General features: G+C 45.7%; 1 protein-coding gene across 3 annotated transcripts in view; it reads left to right on the forward strand.

The window, feature by feature from the left end:
• The window catches only part of CTSW (cathepsin W), a 1136802-nt gene that overhangs the window by 1000900 nt on the left and 113502 nt on the right, over positions 1-22400 (forward strand). For all 3 annotated transcript variants that reach the window (XM_078660783.1, XM_078660784.1, XM_078660782.1), the window contains one exon: positions 11724-11843. In XM_078660783.1, the coding sequence (XP_078516909.1) occupies positions 11724-11843 (120 nt within the window). The remainder of the gene's footprint in view (positions 1-11723; positions 11844-22400) is intronic.

Here is a 22400-nt window from a genome sequence, read left to right on the forward strand (position 1 = left end):
TGAAAAAGAAAACGGGCAGTTTGGATTGGAACAGCCCACAAAAAAGGGCAACTTCCAGGAGCCTGGGCCTCCAGGAGTCCGAACCCGAGACATATCGGCGAAAATAGATTCCTATTCAGGGAGTATTTTGAGAACTGTAGTAAGGGTTTGCTCAGTGTGTCTGCTAATACCTTGTCATTTCCTGTTATGTAGCTGGCTTTTAGGGCTAAAAAGCATCTCTGCCCACACAGATCTGATGTGCCGCTGTCACTAAGGAATGTTATGGTAAAGAACTTGTAAAGTGCGCTTATACCAAAATAGGCATCTTGGCAAGAACTCTGAGCATTGTCAATAATCAAATACAAACACAGATTCCAGACTTTTAAGGCATACAGGCCCTTTGTTCTAAAGAAAAAAGCCATTTTTTTATGTCCTTACTAAATGGAAAGATGTTTGATTAAGCTCGTAGATGTTCTGGCAGTTAATTCCACCATGTTGCTGCTGTGTAGGTAACGCTTATCCCACTCCAGTGGGCTTTTCTTATTCTGGGTACTTGTACTTTGTTGGCAGTACTATATGGTAAGATATGGGGGTGTACCAATAAAATTGTCCTGCTACAAAAATGGGCCATCTTGATGTAGTCCCTTGTGAACCCAACAAAGCGCTTTGAATTTGATACGCTCCCTGATTGGGAGCCAGTGAAGTTTCCTCATGGAATTGGAGACTGAACAGAATTTTTGTAGGTTCAACAGAACTCATGCTGCCTAACCTATTCTAGGTTAGTTAACTCTGTTGTGCGTATTGCAGTGACTCGTGCTTCCCGTGGTTCCGTAGCCCCGTGGATACGCCCTGTGCTCTCACACAAAGGGCCGACGTGACGCAGTGCTGCAGGTGAGCCGACGGAGTTTGGTCTCAGACGCAGAAAAGAGGACAACGCGGAAATGCTGAAAATCAGCTTGAAGCTCGGCTTGGCTAAGAATGACTGCAGAGCCACTCTAATAGCCTTCTAAAAGCGGAAGGGTGATGAAATTGAGCCACACCGGTATCTGAGGAAATATCCGGAAATAACCAGAATTAAGAAGGCAAATGGTATCGTGTATTGTGTAACGTGTTAGGAAGGCAAACACAAGTAATTAGACTCGGCGGAGGAGAACTATCAGCGCAGGAAGGGCAAGGGCACGGGTACGGCCACGAGTATACAGCTGGAAAGCACAACAGAGATAAGTGTGAAAGCTGTAGATCGCTTGGACTGTTTTTAAGGTCTAATATTGAATCAGGGGGTTAGTAATAGGGGTGGGCTACTTAATATGGACCCAGAGAGGTTTCTTTATTGCGTAAAGGCACCAGTAATGGCCACCAGGAAGAATAAAAGTACCCTGGAACAAAAGCAGACGCAAAGAGATCCCTGAGAGAGTCTCGGGAGAAAGTATGGAGAGCCCAGGGACAAGAGTAAAGAAAGGAACAAAGAAAAAAGGAAAAGGAAACAAGGAGGCAACGTTAAGTGGAAGAAGGTGCCTCAAATCCGTTAAAAGATTTTGTGGGAAAACATTTTAAAAAGGTATTCTCACCAGCAAAGCGACCAGTCACAGAGGACGTAGAGGCTGAACAGTGGAATGGGAATACCTCATTAATTTTTAATGAGCATACAATGGAGTCGGTAATTTTGGCAAATCAATCCTTTCAGTCTTTATTATGCCAAAAGGATTTATTAATGTCTCCACGGCTGTCCTCATGCTGGCGAGGGATGTTCTCTCAGGGCTTGGTCCAGGACTTTCCGGACTGTAACAGTGAGGACTTAAGGACAGAAGGGGAGGATGTATCGGGCACAGGAATAATGCCGAAAGGAAACAAAAGCCAAGTACAGTATGGCAACCAGACTTCGGCGTTAACAGAAAATGACGGACGTAATCAAACCTCAGAGCTGAACCTAGAAATCTCTGCAACGCCAGCCTCTTCAATGTTGGAATTGATGCTAATGCTACAAAAAACTCTTCAAGGGCTTTTAGAAGTCACAATGCTAAATAATGATATCTTAAAAACATAAAAAACGCACCTATCTAGGATAGAGGGAGAGTTACAAGGTATCAGGGGACAAATGCCATCTATGTTGAGATCTGTGCCAGATCCTCAGCCCCAAGCCCTGGTCGAGGCGGAGCCTGCGACTATAGAACCACCAAAGGCCATTCACGAGGTTTACATCTCGAAATGGCAGATGATGGTAAAAAGAAGTGGTGATTATTCTAGATATGGGTTACTTAACCTTGGGAGACAAGCAGGAAGAAGGGTACAAAAAAAGGATAAAGGCAGGCTAGTGAAAAGAAGCAGGATCACTGAGGCAAGTTTAAGATTAGCCGATCAAGAGCCAATACTAATGCCCATTAAATCCCCAAGAGAAGTAAAGAGGAAAGAGGTAAAAAAGGTTCCAAAGAAGCAAGTAAAAAAGGTGCATCCTATTAGAAAGCTAACTCTAAAGGAGAATACAGATATACAGTACCTACTGTTGCTAAAAACTCCAGTAACATCCCTTATCATGGAGTGAGGCCATAGCTTTGTAATAAAATCGAGTAAGGAACCAGAAGGTATAGTTGCCAGCCATATATGGCTCTTACTGAGGTAAGAAAGGAGGTCGCAGGGAATAAGTGGCTATACTTCGAATTGATACAAACGGGAAAGGGAGGGAAGAAAACGAGGAAGAGCTCATCCCTAAATAGGTCACAACTTCTGCAATCATTTGCCCAGTGCCCAAAACTGAAAGGTATTGGGACAAAAGACTTGCCGCAGGTGGGTTTTAAACTAAATAATGAAGGGAAGGAGTTTACCAGGGTATTCGTTTATTCAGACCTGGTCAAAATAGCAATAGAGAAGGCGGAGAGAGAGGTACTAAAGAAAGGTATACGGATAGTACCCGAAGAAGAAGTAGATGTTGAAGGTAATGAGCCGCAAGGAAAAGACTTCTTAAGGTGCCATGCAGGGTTAGGGAGGAGACGGGTGAGGTTAATAGAGGAAGAAGCAGGAGTAGGAATGAGAAATCTCAAGATAGTAGTCAACAACTCTGATGTTGAGAAATTTTTGGGGAACTGGAGTCATGGGACTAGGCCCTCATGCCCCTCCCAGAGATATATTGAGGAGTCTGGAGAAGAAGGTTACCTTGATGATGTTCAATAGGTAATGGGGACGCCGCATAGCATTAAGATTTTTTCATGGAATATAAACGGTCTGGGAGATCAAACAAAACATGAAAAAATCAAGGAGTTAGCAAAAAGTACTGATATCTTTTGTATTCAAGAAACCTGGCTATGCGGCAAGACCCCAATATTTGATAGCTTCCGCCAACTCCATCGCCCGGCAAAGAAACAAAGGTTTGGGCGTCCCGCGGGTGGTATCATGACACTGTTATCTACCAGAATAGTGAAGAATGTGATCCAAGTTACTGTAAAATGTAAATGGTTGCTTGCATGCAGAATATGCCTAATGATTGCTGATAAAAAGTATGAAAAGGTGATGCTTTTAAATGTGTATATGCAATGGGGAAGCCAGGAGAAATATGGTGTAGAAATGGGACATTGTAAAGATGATATGGACTTAATATGTGAAAAGTATTCCACGGATATCATTTTATTGATGGGGGATTTTAACCACAAATGAAACCCAAAGAAATTAGATTGTTGGTATTCAGAAATATTGGAGGCTTATGATATAAATCAAGCGATTTTCCCAGAGTGTATCTCTACAACTCATGATACAAACTTAGGAAATTATTTGGGGTCTAAAAGTCTCTTCTGTTTAAATGGTAGGACAGCTTTAAACTGCCCTGCGCAAAAAACTTTTAAATTGGGCATACAAAATTGCCCAATAGATTACGTTTTCATGCCAGCCTGGAACTTTGTATTAGCTAAAGGATTTCGGATCTGCCATAGAAAAGGGAGTGACCATAACCTCATGGAGTTAGAGCTCTCAGATCTTTTCCTGAATCCCTGCGATAATGTACTTGAACAACTTGTGGACTACCCCAGGCGTATTACAACAAGGTTAACAGAAGAATATATAGTAAGGTTGGCAACGTTGCAACAGATGATTGACCTGGGAAGGGCGAGAGGGCTGAGTTTGGCTTGGTATGTAGAAAAAATGTAACAAGTGGTCCAAAGTCTTCATGTAGAACTTATAAATGACACAAAGAATGCAAAGTGTCAATAAAATGCACCAACTAGAGAAGGAAAGTGGTTCTCTAAGGATTGTTTTAAAAAAAAGAGGGCGATAAGGAGAGAAGCACGCATACTCAGTGTAAAATACGAACAGGATAGGGCCGATAAGCTCATTAAGTTAAAGAGAGAATATAATATGTTAATTCGTAGCACGAAAAGGGCCTATAAAGAAAGCTGCTGGGGAAAATTGCTGGAGACAATTGAAACAAAGAACACACACCAGTGCTGGAAGCTGATACAATCAGCAGCAGAACTTCCGGTGACCTCAATGAACTGTGTAGTGGAAGAAGCTGCATGGAAGGAATATCTGCTGGAATTGTATAGCCCGGGCAGAGAAATTGAAGAGGGGGAGCCACGGGAGTGGAGTGATCTAGTAGAAGATCTTAAACCATAATTCTAAGTCTTAAACGTGACAAACACAATAAAAATGTTGAAGTTAACTAGAGCAGCAGGACCTGATAACCTCCCAGCCCTGATAATAAAGTCACAGCTGAACTAGTGGGCAGAATTCTTCTCGCATATGTTTCTAGTCATTTTAGAAACTGGGAAGATCCCCAAAATTGGAAGGGAGCAATAATTAGGCCGGTGAACAAGAAAGGCGATATGCGCTCCCCAAAGAATTACAGACTAATTCATTTGTTAGATATCGGGGAAAATATCTTTGCAACAATAATATTAGGTAAGCTAAAAGATTGGGTGGAGCAGTGTTCAATCTTGCTGGTAGAACAGGGTGGATTTAAAGAAGGACACACCACCATAGATCACTGTTTCGCCCTCTGGCCCGGAAGTCGATAGAGCAAAAGGGGAAAATGTACTGTTGTTTTGTCGACTTTCGGGCAGAGTTTGACTCAGTGGATTGCAATTGTTTATGGGAGGCCTTGACAAAGTATGGAATACCGGAGGGTATATTGGCTATTTTAAAGGAATTACATAGAGGAAATTGGGCCCAAGTAATTAGAGACATGCAAGGGTCACTGATTTGGAAAAAAGCTGTAAGGAATGGCCTTAGACAGGGGTGCGTATTGGCCCCTCTGCTCTTTGCCATATTCCTAGACGATCTACCTGCAGCACTAGACGTGGAAAGAAGTGCAAGCCCCAGAATGAGTGGTAATAAAGTGTCATGCCTTCTATATGCAGACGACCTAGTGATACTTGATCAAACGGAGGTAGGGCTCCAAAGGAAATTAAACGCTTTTAAAGACTATTGTGAGGCAAAAATTTTAGTTGTAAATATGGAAAAAACAAACATGTTATGTTTTGGGAAAAGAGATAAGAATTTCAGTTGGCTTTTAGGACAAAAGAAACTGGAGATTGTAAAGGAATACAGATACTTGGGTCTCTGGTTCGACAGTGCTCTAAAGTGGTATACCCACCTAGAAGCCCAAAAAGCAAACGCCTTCTCATCAATCTGCGAGCCGAAAAAATGTAATAAAGAATACGGAGACATGTCCCATAAACCTATGTTAAAGGCATATGAAGCAACGATACCTCTGCAAGTATTGTATGGGGCAGATGCTCTCTACCTAAGTGGTAAATACGAGTGGGACAAAGAAGAAGGGAAGATTTTAAAAATGTTACTGTCACTACCGAGGTCCACAATGATTCAGGATATTAGAATGAAGTTAGGTACAATAGCATGGAGCATTCAGATCAAAATGTCGCTGTTAAGATTTTGGAAACGCCAGGACCCAGGTGGAGTTCAGAAGGTCTCACAATTTAGTAGCCTAAAATCGGTTAAGGAAGTTAGAAGAAAACTCCTGATATTAACGAGCACTTAAAGGTGAGACTATCATAGCATTCACTGGAAGTAGATTGTACTAGGAGTCTCAAGGCTCTAAGGTCAGGAATATTCAAGGAAGATGGATTTAGAATACCTGAGTTTGAAAAAATCGGTACAATGTATAAGAAACTCATGGGTAAACGAAGCTTGGTACTCATACTTGGACACCCTGCCTAATCAAGGGCGAAGGTGTGAAATTCTAATAGTACGAATCGGTATCAATCCCTGGCTGATGGAGGAAAAAATAAAAGCAGAAATGATAAAGCCAGATGGAATATGTAAATGTGGGTTAGGAACTAGAAATTATATTTTGCACATATTGGTTTATTGCATCTCGGTTCTAACCTTGCGGAAATTGTTCTTATGTCAATCTTTTTAAAATACGAAATAAGGTCAGGCCCCCAAGCAGTAGTCTTACTCACAGAAATGCCAAATCTTGATGTGGCCATTGCTCTGGGAAAATATATGAAAGCCATAAAAAGCTTCGGAAGGGAGAAATTGAAGGCGGGGTAGTGAATTTAATTCTGCTTTTAGTCTTCCCTTTTCCCTCTTATATAAAAAAATAAAAAATACAAATGTTTAGATTAATTTATACATTTTAAAAAGATTGTATTGATTTGTGATTGTATGTTGGTGTTATTGTGAATAGGATGTGGGTGTTGCATCTTTTATTAAGTGTATTTTTGGTAATGTATTTGTGAAAGAACTATATTGTCATTATTATTCTGGTTCCCATTGTGTTTAAAGACTATGGTCTAAATAAACAGAGTTTCTCTTAAAAAAAAACTCTTGCTGACACATTATGCAGAATCTGAAGTTTATTGAGAAGACATACTTAGCAGCCTACAAATAATGCATTGCAATAATACATTTGTGATATTACCAAGGCAATGATTACTGCTTTCCTGTGATCTATTGGTAAAAATGTTAAAACATTTTTTAAGGGTTTCAACATAAAGAAGTATGAGGAGGTCACTTGATTTGAATGTTCGGTGAAGGTTAATCTGTCGTCAAAAATTATACCCAGATAAGGGCTTTCTTCACTGGAATTGGCAGCGAACCAAGGTTAGATGGCCACCAGGCAGTACTCCAGAAGATACTGTTGTTGCCAAATATTAGCACCTCTGTTTTATCGGAGTTAAGCTTAGGAGAGTTCAGTTGCATCCACTGCGCAATTCTGCTCATGCATGTTCAGAACTGCAAAGCTACTCTTTCTAGATTAGATGAGACTGCCACCACTAACTGGGCATCATCTGCATATGAACAGACTGAAAAACCATATGCTCTGATCAACTGAATAAGTGGGGTGACGTATGAATTAAAAAGAGTTGGTCTTAAAGAGGACCCTTGCGGGACCCCACAGGAAAGTTTAAAATGAAGTGCAGGTGTATCCTTCGAGCAACACTGCTTGCTCTCTATTGGTAAAGGATGAGATCAGTTTGAGAGCCACTCCTTTTCTGCCTATTTTCTCAAGGCGATTAATTAGTGCAAGGTGGTTCACTGTGTCTAATGAGGGCAATATGTATAATAATCTCCTTTATCAACTATAGATCTGATCTTTTCTGTAGCTGCCAAAAGGGCTGACTCTGTGCTATGTCTTGGCATAAAACCGTGTTGAGTTGAATCAAAAAAGCTTATTACAGTCCAGAAAAGAAATATCCTCTGTATACGTCGCTTTCTCCAATATTTTTGTCAGAAACGGTAGGCGAGAGATGGTCCTATAGTATTTTACATCGGAGAAATCAAGAGATCATTTTTAGTCAACGGTAGAATGGATGCTTTTTTGCATGTTGTTGGGAAATAACCTTAATCCAGTATCTTATTAATGATGCTGGTAAGGTAGTCAGCAATTGTATTTGAGACAGGATAGAGTACCTTCATAGACAGGGATCATTCGGAGATCCTGACTTGTTTTTAAAAGGGAAGCAGTTTGTTCTACTGTAAGATGAGAAAATGAGGATAAAAACGGAGAAGAAACAGAGCAATTTTGGTCTGAAATGTTATTATCCTGGATAGTAACTGGAATATGACCTTGACTGGTGGGTTGACATTAGAAGTCTTGAAAAATGGTCTTGACTTTACTAAAGAAGAAACTGGCTACTTGGCCACAACATTCTTGACTAGGTTGAGAGGACTCTCACTGCTCTAAATAGCTCCCTAGAGGAGGTGCTAGCTGTTTTTATTTTATCTGAGAAGAAATTTGTTTTAGATACTTTCATCTGCTTTATATATTCGTTTATAAAGAGTTTTATATTGTTTCTATCCTCTTGCTTATACTGCATTTTCCATATCTGTTCTTGTTCCCTGCATTTTTTCTTAATTCCCTAAGGTCTTGTGAAAACCATGGGGCAGAAGGCGATTTCCGATAAGTTATTCTACTTTTCAGGGGGACCTTCATGTCTGTTCGCTAACTAGATTGTCACTAGATTGTCTATATGAAATGGTTTGTTCCACAGCGATGGGGCATAATGCAGGTGAAAATTAAGTTTAGCGCTTGTCAGTGATTCAGGATTCCAATAAGCAAGAACAGGCGAATGAGGAATCCAATATGTAACCTTGCCCAGAGGCCACAAACACCAATGCAGCCATCTCTTCTTGAAATTAAAGAGAAAGATTGACTTGAGCTGTTGTTATCCCTTGGAGGGAGGGGAGGCAATTCTGCAGCTTTAGGATGAAATGAGTAGGTAGGAAAACCTTTCCAGTGGATGAGCTGAACAGTGTTCCTATGAACTTGAGATGATGACTTGGCTGTAAACATTATTTTTCTTTGTTAATGTCCAGCTGTGGCCTTTCAGGAGCATACACACATGTAAAGTGTCTTGTTCTGTCTGTTGGGGGGATGAGGAATTAATGAACCAGTTGTATGGGTGGATTTGTATGCCTTCTTTTGTATTATTGCAATCAGTGGGGCAAGCACCTTTGTAAATACATGAGGAGCTGACATCAAGTCAAATGGAATGGAAGGGTCTGAATCTAGAAATGTCCTTTTGGTGTTTGGAATTTCAGAAAACATTGATGACCCTCCAGGATCGGAACATTGCAGTATGCATCTTGGAGATCTATTGATGAAAGGCGATCTCCAGAAGATATGGCAGGAATTATGACAACCCACCCTGCTGTACCCAACTCTACACCATCCATCCACCTGCTACCATTATCATGTCAGCCTCTACATCTTCGTGCATAATCAAACCAATGACAGCATCAAATTCTCTTTTAACCAACCACAATTTTCCATATGACCTTTCTCCTACCATGAATGTGATTTTTCCTGCTTTCTTTGCGCACTCTGAAGGTTGGAAACCTCAGTACCCAGCCCACCTATTCACCTTTACTCCTTCTTGAATTCACTTTTTATTAAACTTGACTTGATGTTTCCGACGTTTTTCCTCATTTTAGTCATGGGCAAGAATTTATTTTCTTTTTGTAGTTTCCTTCTTTAAAAGTAAATTTACAGCTTTCAGAGACTTTCCCCACTCAGAGGGGCACTCGCCAGGGCTGCCCGCTCTCGCCGCTCTTATTTGTGTTAGCGATAGAGCCCCTCGTACATCAGGACCCCCACATCTGAGGATGGGCTTGGGACCCGTATCAGGTCGATAAGATTGCCCTATATGTCGACGACGTCCTCCTTTTCCTGGCGGACCCCGAGAGCTCCGGCCCAAGGTGCTTGGACGCCATCTCGGCCTTCGAACGGGTCTCCGGGCTCCGGCTCAACCCGGCGAAATCCACACTGGTTCCGCTCCACCCATCCCGGGCTTGCTTTGACTGGCAAACGACTATTCCCCTGCGCAGGCAGTCATTAAAGTACTTGGGGGTGTAGGTCGCCCTCCTTCCAGAACTCGAATGGGCCCTGAACATTATGCCCTTGGTTACCAAGGCCAAGGTGGACCTCAGGAAATGGCAATCCCTCCCTCTCAACCCCCTTGGCAGAAGTGCCCTTTTTAAAATGATGGTTCTCCCCCGTTTTTTATATATCTTACAAAATATTACCCTTCACCTCCCAGGGAGCTGGTTTCATGAAATTGACAGTACCGTTACCCGATTTCTGTGGGGGGGCAGAAGACACGCCCTGTCCCTGACACACTGCCGCATACCTCCCTACGATGGGTTTATGGGGGTAACCAACCTCCACCTCTACTACCTGGCCACAAAACTCATCATGATCCAGGACTGGTTCGCAGGCGGCTGGTCCGACCCGGCGTACTGGGTGGAACTCCGATCATTGAACTTTCCACAACTCCAGGCCTACCTGTATGGGGATCCCAAACCGCAGGTCCTTCCCCCCGTCACCCGGACGGTGCTCTTGGCCTGGCGCACAGCCTTGCGCCACACGAAATGGGACTGGAAACTCACCAGGCAGATGCCGTTGTGGAGTGGTGTTTGGCTGGAAGAGACCCCGTCTCTCCGGGACTTACTTCGGTGGAACCACATCGGGAACTCGCTGTTAGGAGACGTCTGGGTTGGGGACCACATCAGATACTTTGCAGATTTACAGCAGCGCTATTCCCTCCATTCCTCCCAATTTTATAAATGCCTACAGCTAAGGTATGCCCTCAGAGTACATATTCCTTCTCCCACCTCCTTCCCGGAATTCAGCCCCCTTGTGGCTCAAGTGATGATGGGGAACCTGGGTAAAGGGGGGGTGTCACAGATTTACCACTCCCTTGTGAACAATGTACCCGCATCCCTAGACTTGCTACGTGCCCACTGGGAGGGTTGGTTGGGGCCTCTGGAGGACGTGGACTGGAGAGACGCTCTCAAGACCTTGACGACCTCCTCCAAGTTGTGTCTAGTCCAACTCTATTACCTCCATACGGCTTACCTTACTCCTGCGTGCCTACACAGCGCCCATATGCGTCCCTCGCCGATCTGCACGCGATGCAATCACACCCCTTCGGACTTCTACCACATGATTTGGCAATGCCCTGTCCTTGCGCCATTCTTGGCAGGGTTGTAACTGGAGCTCACACAGACCCTGGGGTTAACGGTTCCTCACGACCCACTACGCTTGGTCTTGGGTGTGTTTGATGGCCTTGATGGCTCTCGGGCCGATAAGCGTTTCCTAGGAATAGTGGTGGCGGTGGCGAAGCGCGATATAGCAGCACTCTGGTCTCAGGCCAAACCCCCTACTATACGGAAATGGAGACGGGGAGTGGATTGGTGTGGAACTCAGGAGGAGCCCCGCTTTGAGGCCCGGGGCTGCCCAAAGCTTTTTGGTAAGATATGGGGCAAATGGTTCAATCTACTGCCCTAAGGGGCGCGTGTGCGTCTTGCACAAGAATACCCATAAGCAAGTGTTTTTATTCATCCCAAAGAGTGCCCTACAAGTCTCTGTCGTCTCTCTTTCAAATGTATTTTAGCCAAATAATGTGCTTGATTTCGCTGCCAATGTATTTTGTGATTTGTTCTTTAAAAAACAATAAAGTTGATTATAAAAAAAAAAAGTAAATTTAAAACTGCATCCTTTTTTAAGGCTCAAGAAATGTATGTATTAAGTTATGTCCACATAGAGGAACATGGTAGAGCCTTGATGATGGGCTATCAGGGGGATGGTCTTATTACAGTAAAGTCTACTGCAACTACGCATTGTGGCATTGGACACTTAATGGGACTCCATGAAATAAAACTTCTGAAATTCTGCGCCAAGATGCATACGGGTGAACGTGCTCTTTCCAAATACGCATGTTATGTTATGTTTATGAAGAGGTTATCTTATAAAGCTTTCAATTCTTGAATTTACCTATCTTGTTCTCGTCATACAGGTGGATTATCTAGTGAAGAAGAATATCCATACAAGGGGAAAAAAGGGCATTGCCAAAGAAGAAAAGGGAGTCCGGTTGCCTGGATCCATGATTTTGTGATGGTCGAGAAAGATGAAAAAAGTGAGTATTAAGGGGGGCATAAAAATGTATATTAGGCAATGTAATCCAAGGTAATTTCTAGACAAACCTGAACCACTGTGAGACCCATTACCTCCCCAGTCATCTTAGCGATTAGCTGAGACTAGCTTAACCAACAAAGCAGAAGAAAGGGGCTACAAGAAAGCAAAGCAGAAGTGAAACGCTGAGCCCTCCTTAGACATAGTGTAGATACCAGTAGCCTACTGCAGTGGTTCCCAAACTATTTAGACCCGTGGCTCCCTTGACCCATTGGCCATTGCCCGTGGCTCCCCACTGTTACTTTTTCGGAGGGTGAGGTGGATGTAAGCCCGGCCTCAGGAGTACTTACATTTTTCTTCATGGAAATAATTTGCATGAAGTTGATGAAGGTATTAAAATCATATACGCAGGGTGTTATGTATTACTAAGGCGGTGCCTCTAATCAAATATTCAGAGTTACACTTCTATGCCCATGCCTTTTTTTAGAGTACCCTCTCAAACCTTTTATCCCACTTACACTGCTAGATAGCACCCCTATGCACGTAGGCCCCATTGCAAAGTGTTTGTGCGCTTGAAGAATATTTGCATGCACTTCCATATCTACCCATGTCAAACGTGCCAACACACCTGTCTCAGTACAAAAGTGAGTGGTGATGGATGGAGCATCTGAACCAATCAAACACTCACACACAGTCAAAAGATCTGGGTTTAATCCATCACCGTTCTTTAACCCACTCTGCCACCCCAGTTCAGAAATGGCCATATGCAAATCAGTCTGACCCTGTGCCTCATGGGAACAGTCCAGCCCGAACTGCCAAGCCATGCCTTCCCTGGACCGGAAACAAGCTTCCTAGGACCGGTTTCTGGCATTTCAGCCGTCTTCAGCCAGGCTTGCTTGAATCCAGTGGCAAACACCTGTCTCTGCAGGGTGACTCACCATTTTTTAAACCACATCAGCTTTATTTTTGCTTTCTGCCCCCTGAAATTGCCTCAAAATCAATGCAAGTAAAATACATTTCTCAGGTTTATTTTTTAAACGTTCCTCTTTCTTACTTCCAAATGTTGGCATTATGCTGTACATGGTGTTTTACTTCCCTGTGCACAAGGAGATAGCAGACCTGTCTAGAAATGCCTGTGTACTGAAAGAAATGTGTACTGAAAGTACCTATGATTCAAATACAAATGCCAATACTTAATAATACTTAGTGTGTTTAATAGACTGGGCAACTGTACTTTCCTGATAACTTGCATTAGTGTAAAATGCATTTTGAAAAAAAAAACTATTAACAAGTCTAACAAAATTAAACGGGCATCTTCTGCTTACTTTGGAAGTGTTGGAATGTGGGGATCAAGTGAAATATGGAGGTCAACTCCCTCAACGTGCCATCAATTAAGCACTACGTTTACAGTTTTAGGCATGTCATTTACAAATCATCAACAGCATGCGTTTTAGTCTAATTAGTTTAAATGAAGCCAACCGACCCTTCAACATTAAATGCATTAAAGTGCTTGGTGCGCTGCTCCCCTGGCTGGGGTTGATGACTCCCCAGGGAGCCACAGCGCACAGTTTTGGAACCACTGTGTTAACTCCTTCAAAAGCCTATGCACTATAGGAGATTTGAATGAAGAGGGCTGATCTGGTAGGCGAAGAAAAGAAAAAAGGGCCGAAAGGTAGCCCTTCAAGGTGCCCATGGCAGAGCCCTGCTGGGCCAAGGAAAGAATAGACAGAAGGACTTGAGATAAGTGAGCAGATAAGGGGGTCAGTAGACCTGCCTGTACAATATTTACAAAACCTGTTCAATTGGCAGGGATATTCCGATTTTGTGGAGGGATGCCTGGCTGCCAGAATAACCTCACAGACTTTGGGAGGGAGGTCAAAAGCTGTCAACTGTCGCTGCTCTATCTCCGTGCAAGAAGGTGGAGAGTCAACAGGTTCGGGTGGAGAACCCTCCCCTGCTGCTGCGACAAAAGATCCTCCCGAAGAGGCAGCCTGAGGATCAATGCTCATGTCTAGGAGTTCTGGATGCCGAAGTCTCTGTGCCCAGACCGGAGACACCAGAATAACTTGTGCCTGGTCTTTCCTGATCTTCTTGAGCTCTCTGGTCGGAAGTGGTATGGGCGGAAAGGCGTATAGGAGGCCTGAGCTCCACTCCCTACGAAAAGCGTAGCTGAGCGAGTGCCGCCTTGGAAACGCCAACGCACAAAACAGCCGACATTCCGCGTTCTCTTCTGAGGCAAGCAGATCTAACCAAGGCTTTCCCCACTGCTGAAAGAGACCTTGTGCCACCTCCGGATGGAGAAGCCAATCATGATCCGCAAGGCACCTTCAGCTGAGCTCATCCACCCTGCCGTTCAGCGAACCGAACAGGTATTGAACCACCAGGGAAATGCCCTGATGTCCCAGACAAGTCCAGAGATGCTGGACCTCTTGACAAAGAGTCCACAACACCACCCCACCCTGTTTGTTAATAGTGTTGTTTGTGAACATCTGTATGAGCCTTCCCTTTATTGACGGGAAGAAGGCTTTTAGTGCCAGCTGGATTGCCCGAAGCTCCAACAGATTAATATGGAGCTTAGCTTCCACCAGAGACCAGAGTCCTCTGATCTCCACCTCCCCCAGATGGCCAACCCATCCCAGAAGGGACGCATTAGTCACTACTGTTAGATCTGGGTAGGGAAGGGTGAGGGGTCTGCCCTTTAACTAATCGCGGTTCATTAGCCACCAATGCAGGTCGTACGCAGTGCCCTCTGAAATATGAACCAGGTCGGTGAGATTCCCTTGATGCTGTGCTCATTGAAACTTCAGGTCCCACTGCAGAGCCCACATGTGCCATCTTGCATGGGTCACTAGCAGGATGCAGGAAGCCATGAGGTCCAACAGCCTCAGAGTCATTCTCACCGAAATCCAAGAGAGAGGCTGAAACATTGGTTTCATAGCCTGAATCTCTTGGACTCGCCGTTCAGGAGGATAGGCCCGAAACTGCACCGTGCCTAGAACTGCCCCAATGAAAAGGAGCGTCTGAGAGGGAGTCAGTTGTGACTTCGGCATGTTGATAGTGAACCCCAGCAAATGCAGGAGGTTCACCGTAGCATGGAGGTGGGAGACAACTGCCTGGGGCGAGCCGCTTTAAAACCAATCGGCAAGATAGAGGAAGACTGGAACCCCTGATCTCCACATTTGGGCTGCGACCACCGCCATCACCTTTGTGAACACCCAAGGGGCGCTGGTGAGGCCAAAGGAGAGCAACCCAAACTGAAAATGCCAGTCTCGAAGGGGAGGGAGTAGCCCCTTCGGACAATTTGGAACACCCACCTGTCTGATGTAATGTTTTGCGAGTGGTGGAGATGATGGTGTATTCTGCCACCTACTCGCCGAGAGTGATCCTGGGGGATCGGTGTAGGAAGGTTTTGCGCTGGAGGAGTAGATGGTATATACAATACGGAAATAATGGCATGGAGGAACTAATATCTCTCTTTACTTGTTCATAGGGGACTCACATTTCCCTATCAATAGTCCAGAGTCCTATTACAGTATATGAAGAGCTCATTCCACGAATACACATACCACAGAGGCAATCTTTGAAAAATTATTATTAAATCATTATTTACGTAGATGTTTTGACAAAGAATACACATACAAATACATATATCTTGACAGTTACAACACTAACACTTATACAACAAGAAACGAAATAACAAACACACAGACACAGGTAACCAGACTTGTGTTACCAAAAAATCTGCGGTACTGTTACCCAAATTTGTTTCCAATAATCAGTGTTCACACATTTAGTCTGGGCAATACACTGGGAGGTAGTCCTCTTCGCACACGGGGTTATACTACCTTTTCGTCCATCTATTAGGTGTGCCTTTACTCAAATACATTGCAAAAAACACAGTTGATGGACAGAATGTAGAGCAATGTCATACATTCACCCCAGTACAAGGATCTGGGCCTAAATCCATCGTTTTTTTGCACTCCACACCACCCTGGGTTAGACACTGGCTATATGCAAATCAGCTCTGACCCTGTGCCTCATGGGAACAGTCCAGTCCGAACTACCAAGCCATGTCTTTCCCAGACCGGAATCAAGCATCCAAGGACCGGTTTCTGGCTATCAGCCTTCATTCAGCCTGGATAGCTTGACTCCAGTGGTGTGGAGAGCCTGGGACTCACGTCTGAGCATACCCAGCCCACTCGGGGTGAAAATTGCAAAAAACACAGTTGATGGACAGAATGTAGAGCACAGGATCGGACTGATTTGCATATAGCCATGTCTGAACTGTGGTGGCCGAGTGAGCTAAAGAATGGTGATGGATTAAACCCAGATCAGTTGACTGGGGGTGAGTGTTTGATTTGCTCAAGCGCTCCGTCCATCATCCCCTTTTGTATCGCTTTACTCAAATACATAACATAGAAGATGATCCTTGAGGAATCATTCACTTTAACACTTATTATTTAAACGTTGTCACAGATGTGAACACACAATTTTGGATACGAGACAAGCTTTTTTTTAAAATGCTCCTTTTTATCATAAATTTAATTTAAGTAAACTTGATCAAATTAGTTTTTGTGAATAACATACACATAATTTAAATCACATCATATGAGGTAACCTGGTTACTACTGTCTCAGTTCTTATAATATCTACAGTAGTGTCTTACACCCTTTGTTCACTTGTTGAAGTATCTGTATTGTATGGCGAATTATTACATTGTCCATACAAGTGAACAAAGGGTGTAAGAAATCCCGCAACATCAAGACATGGACTTCCTCCATTCCCAACCCTTCAGGATAGAGCAGAAAAAACAGCATGGAGCCATACGGCTCCATCAGCGCCGGTCTTGGCGTTGGAGGATGCCGACCGGCTATGTGTCGTCGGGAATGAGGATAGGCGAGGCGCTGCTGGGTAAGGTCGCAGTAAGGTGCTATCTGCGTCGGTCCAGATTTGGGAATGGGTCCACTCGGAGGCTGTGGCACCGGGACCGGAGTCGCTGGCATGGGACCATCGGGCCCCCTCCACCTCCTGAACATGCAGGGCCTGAGGGCGCGCCGGCAGTGTCACTCCGCCCAAATATGGCGCACATGGTGTCATAAAATTCTTTTAGTTTACCCGTAAAGTGAGGGAAATGTGGAGCTGACCCAGGCACCCGCTCTGCGGAGCGGGGCCTTGAATGCCGAGGTTCCTCCGCCACGTCGAGAGACGGGCGGGGCGAAGTCGAAGCACGCTTCGAATTTTTGTGCTTTTTGTGGTGCCTCTTACCTGACTTCGACAAAGAGGATTTCGACTCGCCGGAACGGTGCTTAGACCTTCCTCTCGACCGAAACCTGGACAGGGACTGAGACCAACGAGGCAACCGCAGCGGTGCAGGACGCCGGGCCACGAGAAGCTTTAAGGACTGCTCCCTCAAAGCCTCCGGCGCCATTGCCCGGCAGTCAGAGCACGATTTAGAGCTGTGATCATGCTCCAGGCACCAAAGACCGACCAAATGGGGGACCGTGACCAACATAGCGCGGTGACAGGCGCTGCACAGCTTGAACCCTTAAGTCTTCTTACTCCTCATGATGTACCTACACAGCGGTACAAAAGGGGGTGGTGATGGACGGAGCATCTGAACCAATCAAACACTCACACCCAGTCAAAAGATCTGGGTCTAATCCATCACCGTTCTTTAGCCCACTCTGCCACCCCAGTTTAGACATGGCTATATGCAAATCAGTCTGACCCTGTGCTTCATGGGAACAGTCCAGCCCGAACTGCCAAGCCATGCCTTCCCTGGACCGGAAAAAAGCTTCCGAGGACCGGTTTCTGGCATTACAGCCGTCTTCAGCCCGGCTTGCTTGAATCCAGTGGCAAAGTGAGCAAGGGACTCACGTCTGACCATACCCTGCCACACTTATGGCGGCCAAAGCGGTACAAAAGGGGGTGGTGATGGACGGAGCATCTGAACCAATCAAACACTCACACCCAGTCAAAAAATCTGGGTCTAATCCATCACCGTTCTTTAGCCCACTCTGCCACCCCAGTTCAGACATGGCCATATGCAAATCAGTCTGACCCTGTGCCTCATGGGAACAGTCCAGCCCGAACTGCCAAGCCATGCCTTCCCTGGACCGGAAAAAAGCTTCCGAGGACCGGTTTCTGGCATTACAGCCGTCTTCAGCCCGGCTTGCTTGAATCCAGTGGCAAAGTGAGCAAGGGACTCACGTCTGAGCATACCCTGCCACACTTATGGCGGCCAAAGCGGTACAAAAGGGGGTGGTGATGGACGGAGCATCTGAACCAATCAAACACTCACACCCAGTCAAAAGATCTGGGTCTAATCCATCACCGTTCTTTAGCCCACTCTGCCACCCGGGTTCAGACATGGCCATATGCAAATCAGTCTGACCCTGTGCCTCATGGGAACAGTCCAGCCCGAACTGTCAAGCCATGCCTTCCCTGGACCGGAAAAAAGCTTCCGAGGACCGGTTTCTGGCATTACAGCCATCTTCAGCCCGGCTTGCTTGAATCCAGTGGCAAAGTGAGCAAGGGACTCACGTCTGAGCATACCCTGCCACACTTATGGCGGCCAAAGCGGTACAAAAGGGGGTGGTGATGGACGGAGCATCTGAACCAATCAAACACTCACACCCAGTCAAAAGATCTGGGTCTAATCCATCACCGTTCTTTAGCCCACTCTGCCACCCCAGTTCAGACATGGCCATATGCAAATCAGTCTGACCCTGTGCCTCATGGGAACAGTCCAGCCCGAACTGCCAAGCCATGCCTTCCCTGGACCGGAAAAAAGCTTCCGAGGACCGGTTTCTGGCATTACAGCCGTCTTCAGCCCGGCTTGCTTGAATCCAGTGGCAAAGTGAGCAAGGGACTCACGTCTGAGCATACCCTGCCACACTTATGGCGGCCAAAGCGGTACAAAAGGGGGTGGTGATGGACGGAGCATCTGAACCAATCAAACACTCACACCCAGTCAAAAGATCTGGGTCTAATCCATCACCGTTCTTTAGCCCACTCTGCCACCCGGGTTCAGACATGGCCATATGCAAATCAGTCTGACCCTGTGCCTCATGGGAACAGTCCAGCCCGAACTGTAAAGCCATGCCTTCCCTGGACCGGAAAAAAGCTTCCGAGGACCGGTTTCTGGCATTACAACCGTCTTCAGCCCGGCTTGCTTGAATCCAGTGGCAAAGTGAGCAAGGGACTCACGTCTGAGCATACCCTGCCACACTTATGGCGGCCAAAGCGGTACAAAAGGGGGTGGTGATGGACGGAGCATCTGAACCAATCAAACACTCACACCCAGTCAAAAGATCTGGGTCTTACCCATCACCGTTCTTTAGCCCACTCTGCCACCCCAGTTCAGACATGGCCATATGCAAATCAGTCTGATCCTGTGCCTCATGGGAACAGTCCAGCCCGAACTGCCAAGCCATGCCTTCCCTGGACCGGAAAAAAAGCTTCCGAGGACCGGTTTCTGGCATTACAGCCGTTTTCAGCCCGGCTTGCTTGAATCCAGTGGCAAAGTGAGCAAGGGACTCACGTCTGAGCATACCCTGCCACACTTATGGCGGCCAAAGTGGTACAAAAGTGGGTGGTGATGGACGGAGCATCTGAACCAATCAAACACTCACACCCAGTCAAAAGATCTGGGTCTAATCCATCACCGTTCTTTAGCCCACTCTGCCACCCCAGTTCAGACATGGCCATATGCAAATCAGTCTGACCCTGTGCCTCATTTAGCCATGTCTGAACTGGGGTGGCAGAGTGGGCTAAAGAACGGTGATGGATCAAACCCAGATCTTTTGACTGGGTGTGAGTGTTTGATTGATTCAGATGCTCCGTCCATCTCCACCCCCTTTTGTACTGCTTTGGCCGCCATAAGTGTGGCAGGGTATGTTCAGACGTGAGTCCCTTGCTCACTTTGCCACTGGATTCAAGCAAGCCGGGCTGAAGACGGCTGGAATGCCAGAAACCGGTCCTCGGAAGCTTGTTTCCGGTCCAGGGAAGGCATGGCTTGGCAGTTCGGGCTGGACTGTTCCCATGAGGCACAGGGTCAGTCTGATTTGCATTTAGCCATGTCTGAACTGGGGTGGCAGAGTGGGCTAAAGAACGGTGATGGATCAAACCCAGATCTTTTGACTGGGTGTGAGTGTTTGATTGATTCAGATGCTCTGTCCATCTCCACCCCCTTTTGTACTGCTTTGGCCGCCATAAGTGTGGCAGGGTATGCTCAGACGTGAGTCCCTTGCTCACTTTGCCACTGGATTCAAGCAAGCCGGGCTGAAGATGGCTGGAATGCCAGAAACCGGTCCTCGGAAGCTTGTTTCCGGTCCAGGGAAGGCATGGCTTGGCAGTTCGGGCTGGACTGTTCCCATGAGGCACAGGGTCAGACTGATTTGCATATAGCCATGTCTGAACTGGGGTGGCAGAGTGGGCTAAAAAACAGTGATGGATCAAACCCAGATCTTTTGACTGGGTGTGAGTGTTTGATTGATTCAGATGCTCCGTCCATCTCCACCCCCTTTTGTACTGCTTTGGCCGCCATAAGTGTGGCAGAGTATGCTCAGACGTGAGTCCCTTGCTCACTTTGCCACTGGATTCAAGCAAGCCAGGCTGAAGACGCCTGGAATGCCAGAAACCGGTCCTCGGAAGCTTGTTTCCGGTCCAGGGAAGGCATGGCTTGGCAGTTCGGGCTGGACTGTTCCCATGAGGCACAGGGTCAGACTGATTTGCATATAGCCATGTCTGAACTGGGGTGGCAGAGTGGGCTAAAGAACGGTGATGGATCAAACCCAGATCTTTTGACTGGGTGTGAGTGTTTGATTGATTCAGATGCTCCGTCCATCTCCACCCCCTTTTGTACCTACACAGCAGCAAGCTAAAAAAATGACAGATGGTAGCTCTCGAACATGGATCGGCACTGATGCCGTGTAAAGAAAAGAACTGATATCTGTGCGCCAGAGTGGTGGTTATATTGACTACGCGGACGTCACGACGACGACGATCACGCTGATTCGACCAACACCACATACCGGCACGCGGGGGTACTGCTGAGAAAAATCTTCCGGATCCAGCCTGACGCCTGGAAGTTCAAAGGTAAGGAATCTGCAGCTAAATGTCTCTATCAAATGTAGAAGGATGTTTGAGGCACTCATGGGCAGTCTTAACTGGTTGTTAGAGAGCAGTTTTTACAGTTTTTTCACAGATGCGCAGCATAAAAATTCTTGCAACCCCCCAGAGCTCTTCCCCATATAGGGCAGCATTTTGTACTAAAGCTTTAAAAACTTTTAGTGCTGGTTAAGCTGAGCTTCCTTAATCTTACCATCAGGTAGTGAAATCTGATAATGCATTGAAGATAACAACATCCAACTTCATGCTTATTAAGTTTGTATACCATGTACTTAGTCTGTGTCAGCATCAGTGCAAGGATGGGGATATAATGGTGATTAATTTTGGAATAATTGAGACCTAAGGCCTTTCGCCACTCCCTTGCCGTGACTCAGTAAGGTACCTGTGGCAGAAACCCAGCTGGATGATACGTTTGATCCTGAAAAAAGTGAATAATCTATCCCTACATTGAACCACATTTCAAATGGCAGATGGTTTTGCGTGTGTATTTTTAAACAAAATTTGCATTCACACCATCCGCATATAATCAAACTGTGTTTCAGCACCTCATGATTCTACCAGTGAGCCCAAGTTGATGAATCTCAAACATTATACGCAAGTCAAAGAACATGCGAGAAACTACTCAATTTTTCATAGATGTTTTTATTGAATCGTTTTCATCTTCCATGCAAACCAAAGTACACATGTTTTACGTTAATGAACAAGTTACTTACCTTCGATAACGATATATCTGTAAGACACATAGACTATTTATGTATTCCTTACCTTAGTTATGGATTCCTTACCTTAGAATTACCCCCAGGTGTCAGACTGGATCTGGATAATTTTTTCTTCAGCAGTACCCCTGTGCGTGGGTAGGTGGCGTTGGTCGACTTTGTGTTCATCGTTGGTATTGTGTTCACCAGAATGATGTTGTGGTACCTACTTAGACACCGCCCCTGCGAGCTGACGCCAGTTCTTTACACAACATTCCACACCAGAAGCGCAGAGCCATGCAAGACGCTGACCACTGGTGCACAAAAACTAGGGCCCTGAAAGGGAGTCCCTTACCCTAGAAGTCAGTTCGCAGATCGGGGAGGATGGGTGGGGCGGTGAGGAATCCATAATTAATCTATGTCTCTTACAGATTACCAAAGGTAAGTAACTTGTTCATCTGAAAGAGACAATTAGTTATGGATTCCTTGCCTTAAAATAGATACCCCAGCAATACCAACCCCGGAGGTGGGTCTGCAAACCAAGTTCAGACCAGGAAGTCCTAGCGAACAGAATGGCCAAAGAAGTCGTCTCTCCGGACTCATAGTGTGTAGTAAACGTGTGCAAAGAAGCGCACATAGCTGCCTGGCAGAATTAAAGAAGGGGGACCCCACGTCTCAAAGCAGTAGTGGCAGCCTTCACCCTGGTGGAATGGGTGCGCAACCCCACTGGAGGT

The sequence above is a fragment of the Lissotriton helveticus genome, chromosome 9 (genome assembly GCF_964261635.1).
Source record: "Lissotriton helveticus chromosome 9, aLisHel1.1, whole genome shotgun sequence".
NCBI lineage: Eukaryota > Metazoa > Chordata > Amphibia > Caudata > Salamandridae > Lissotriton > Lissotriton helveticus.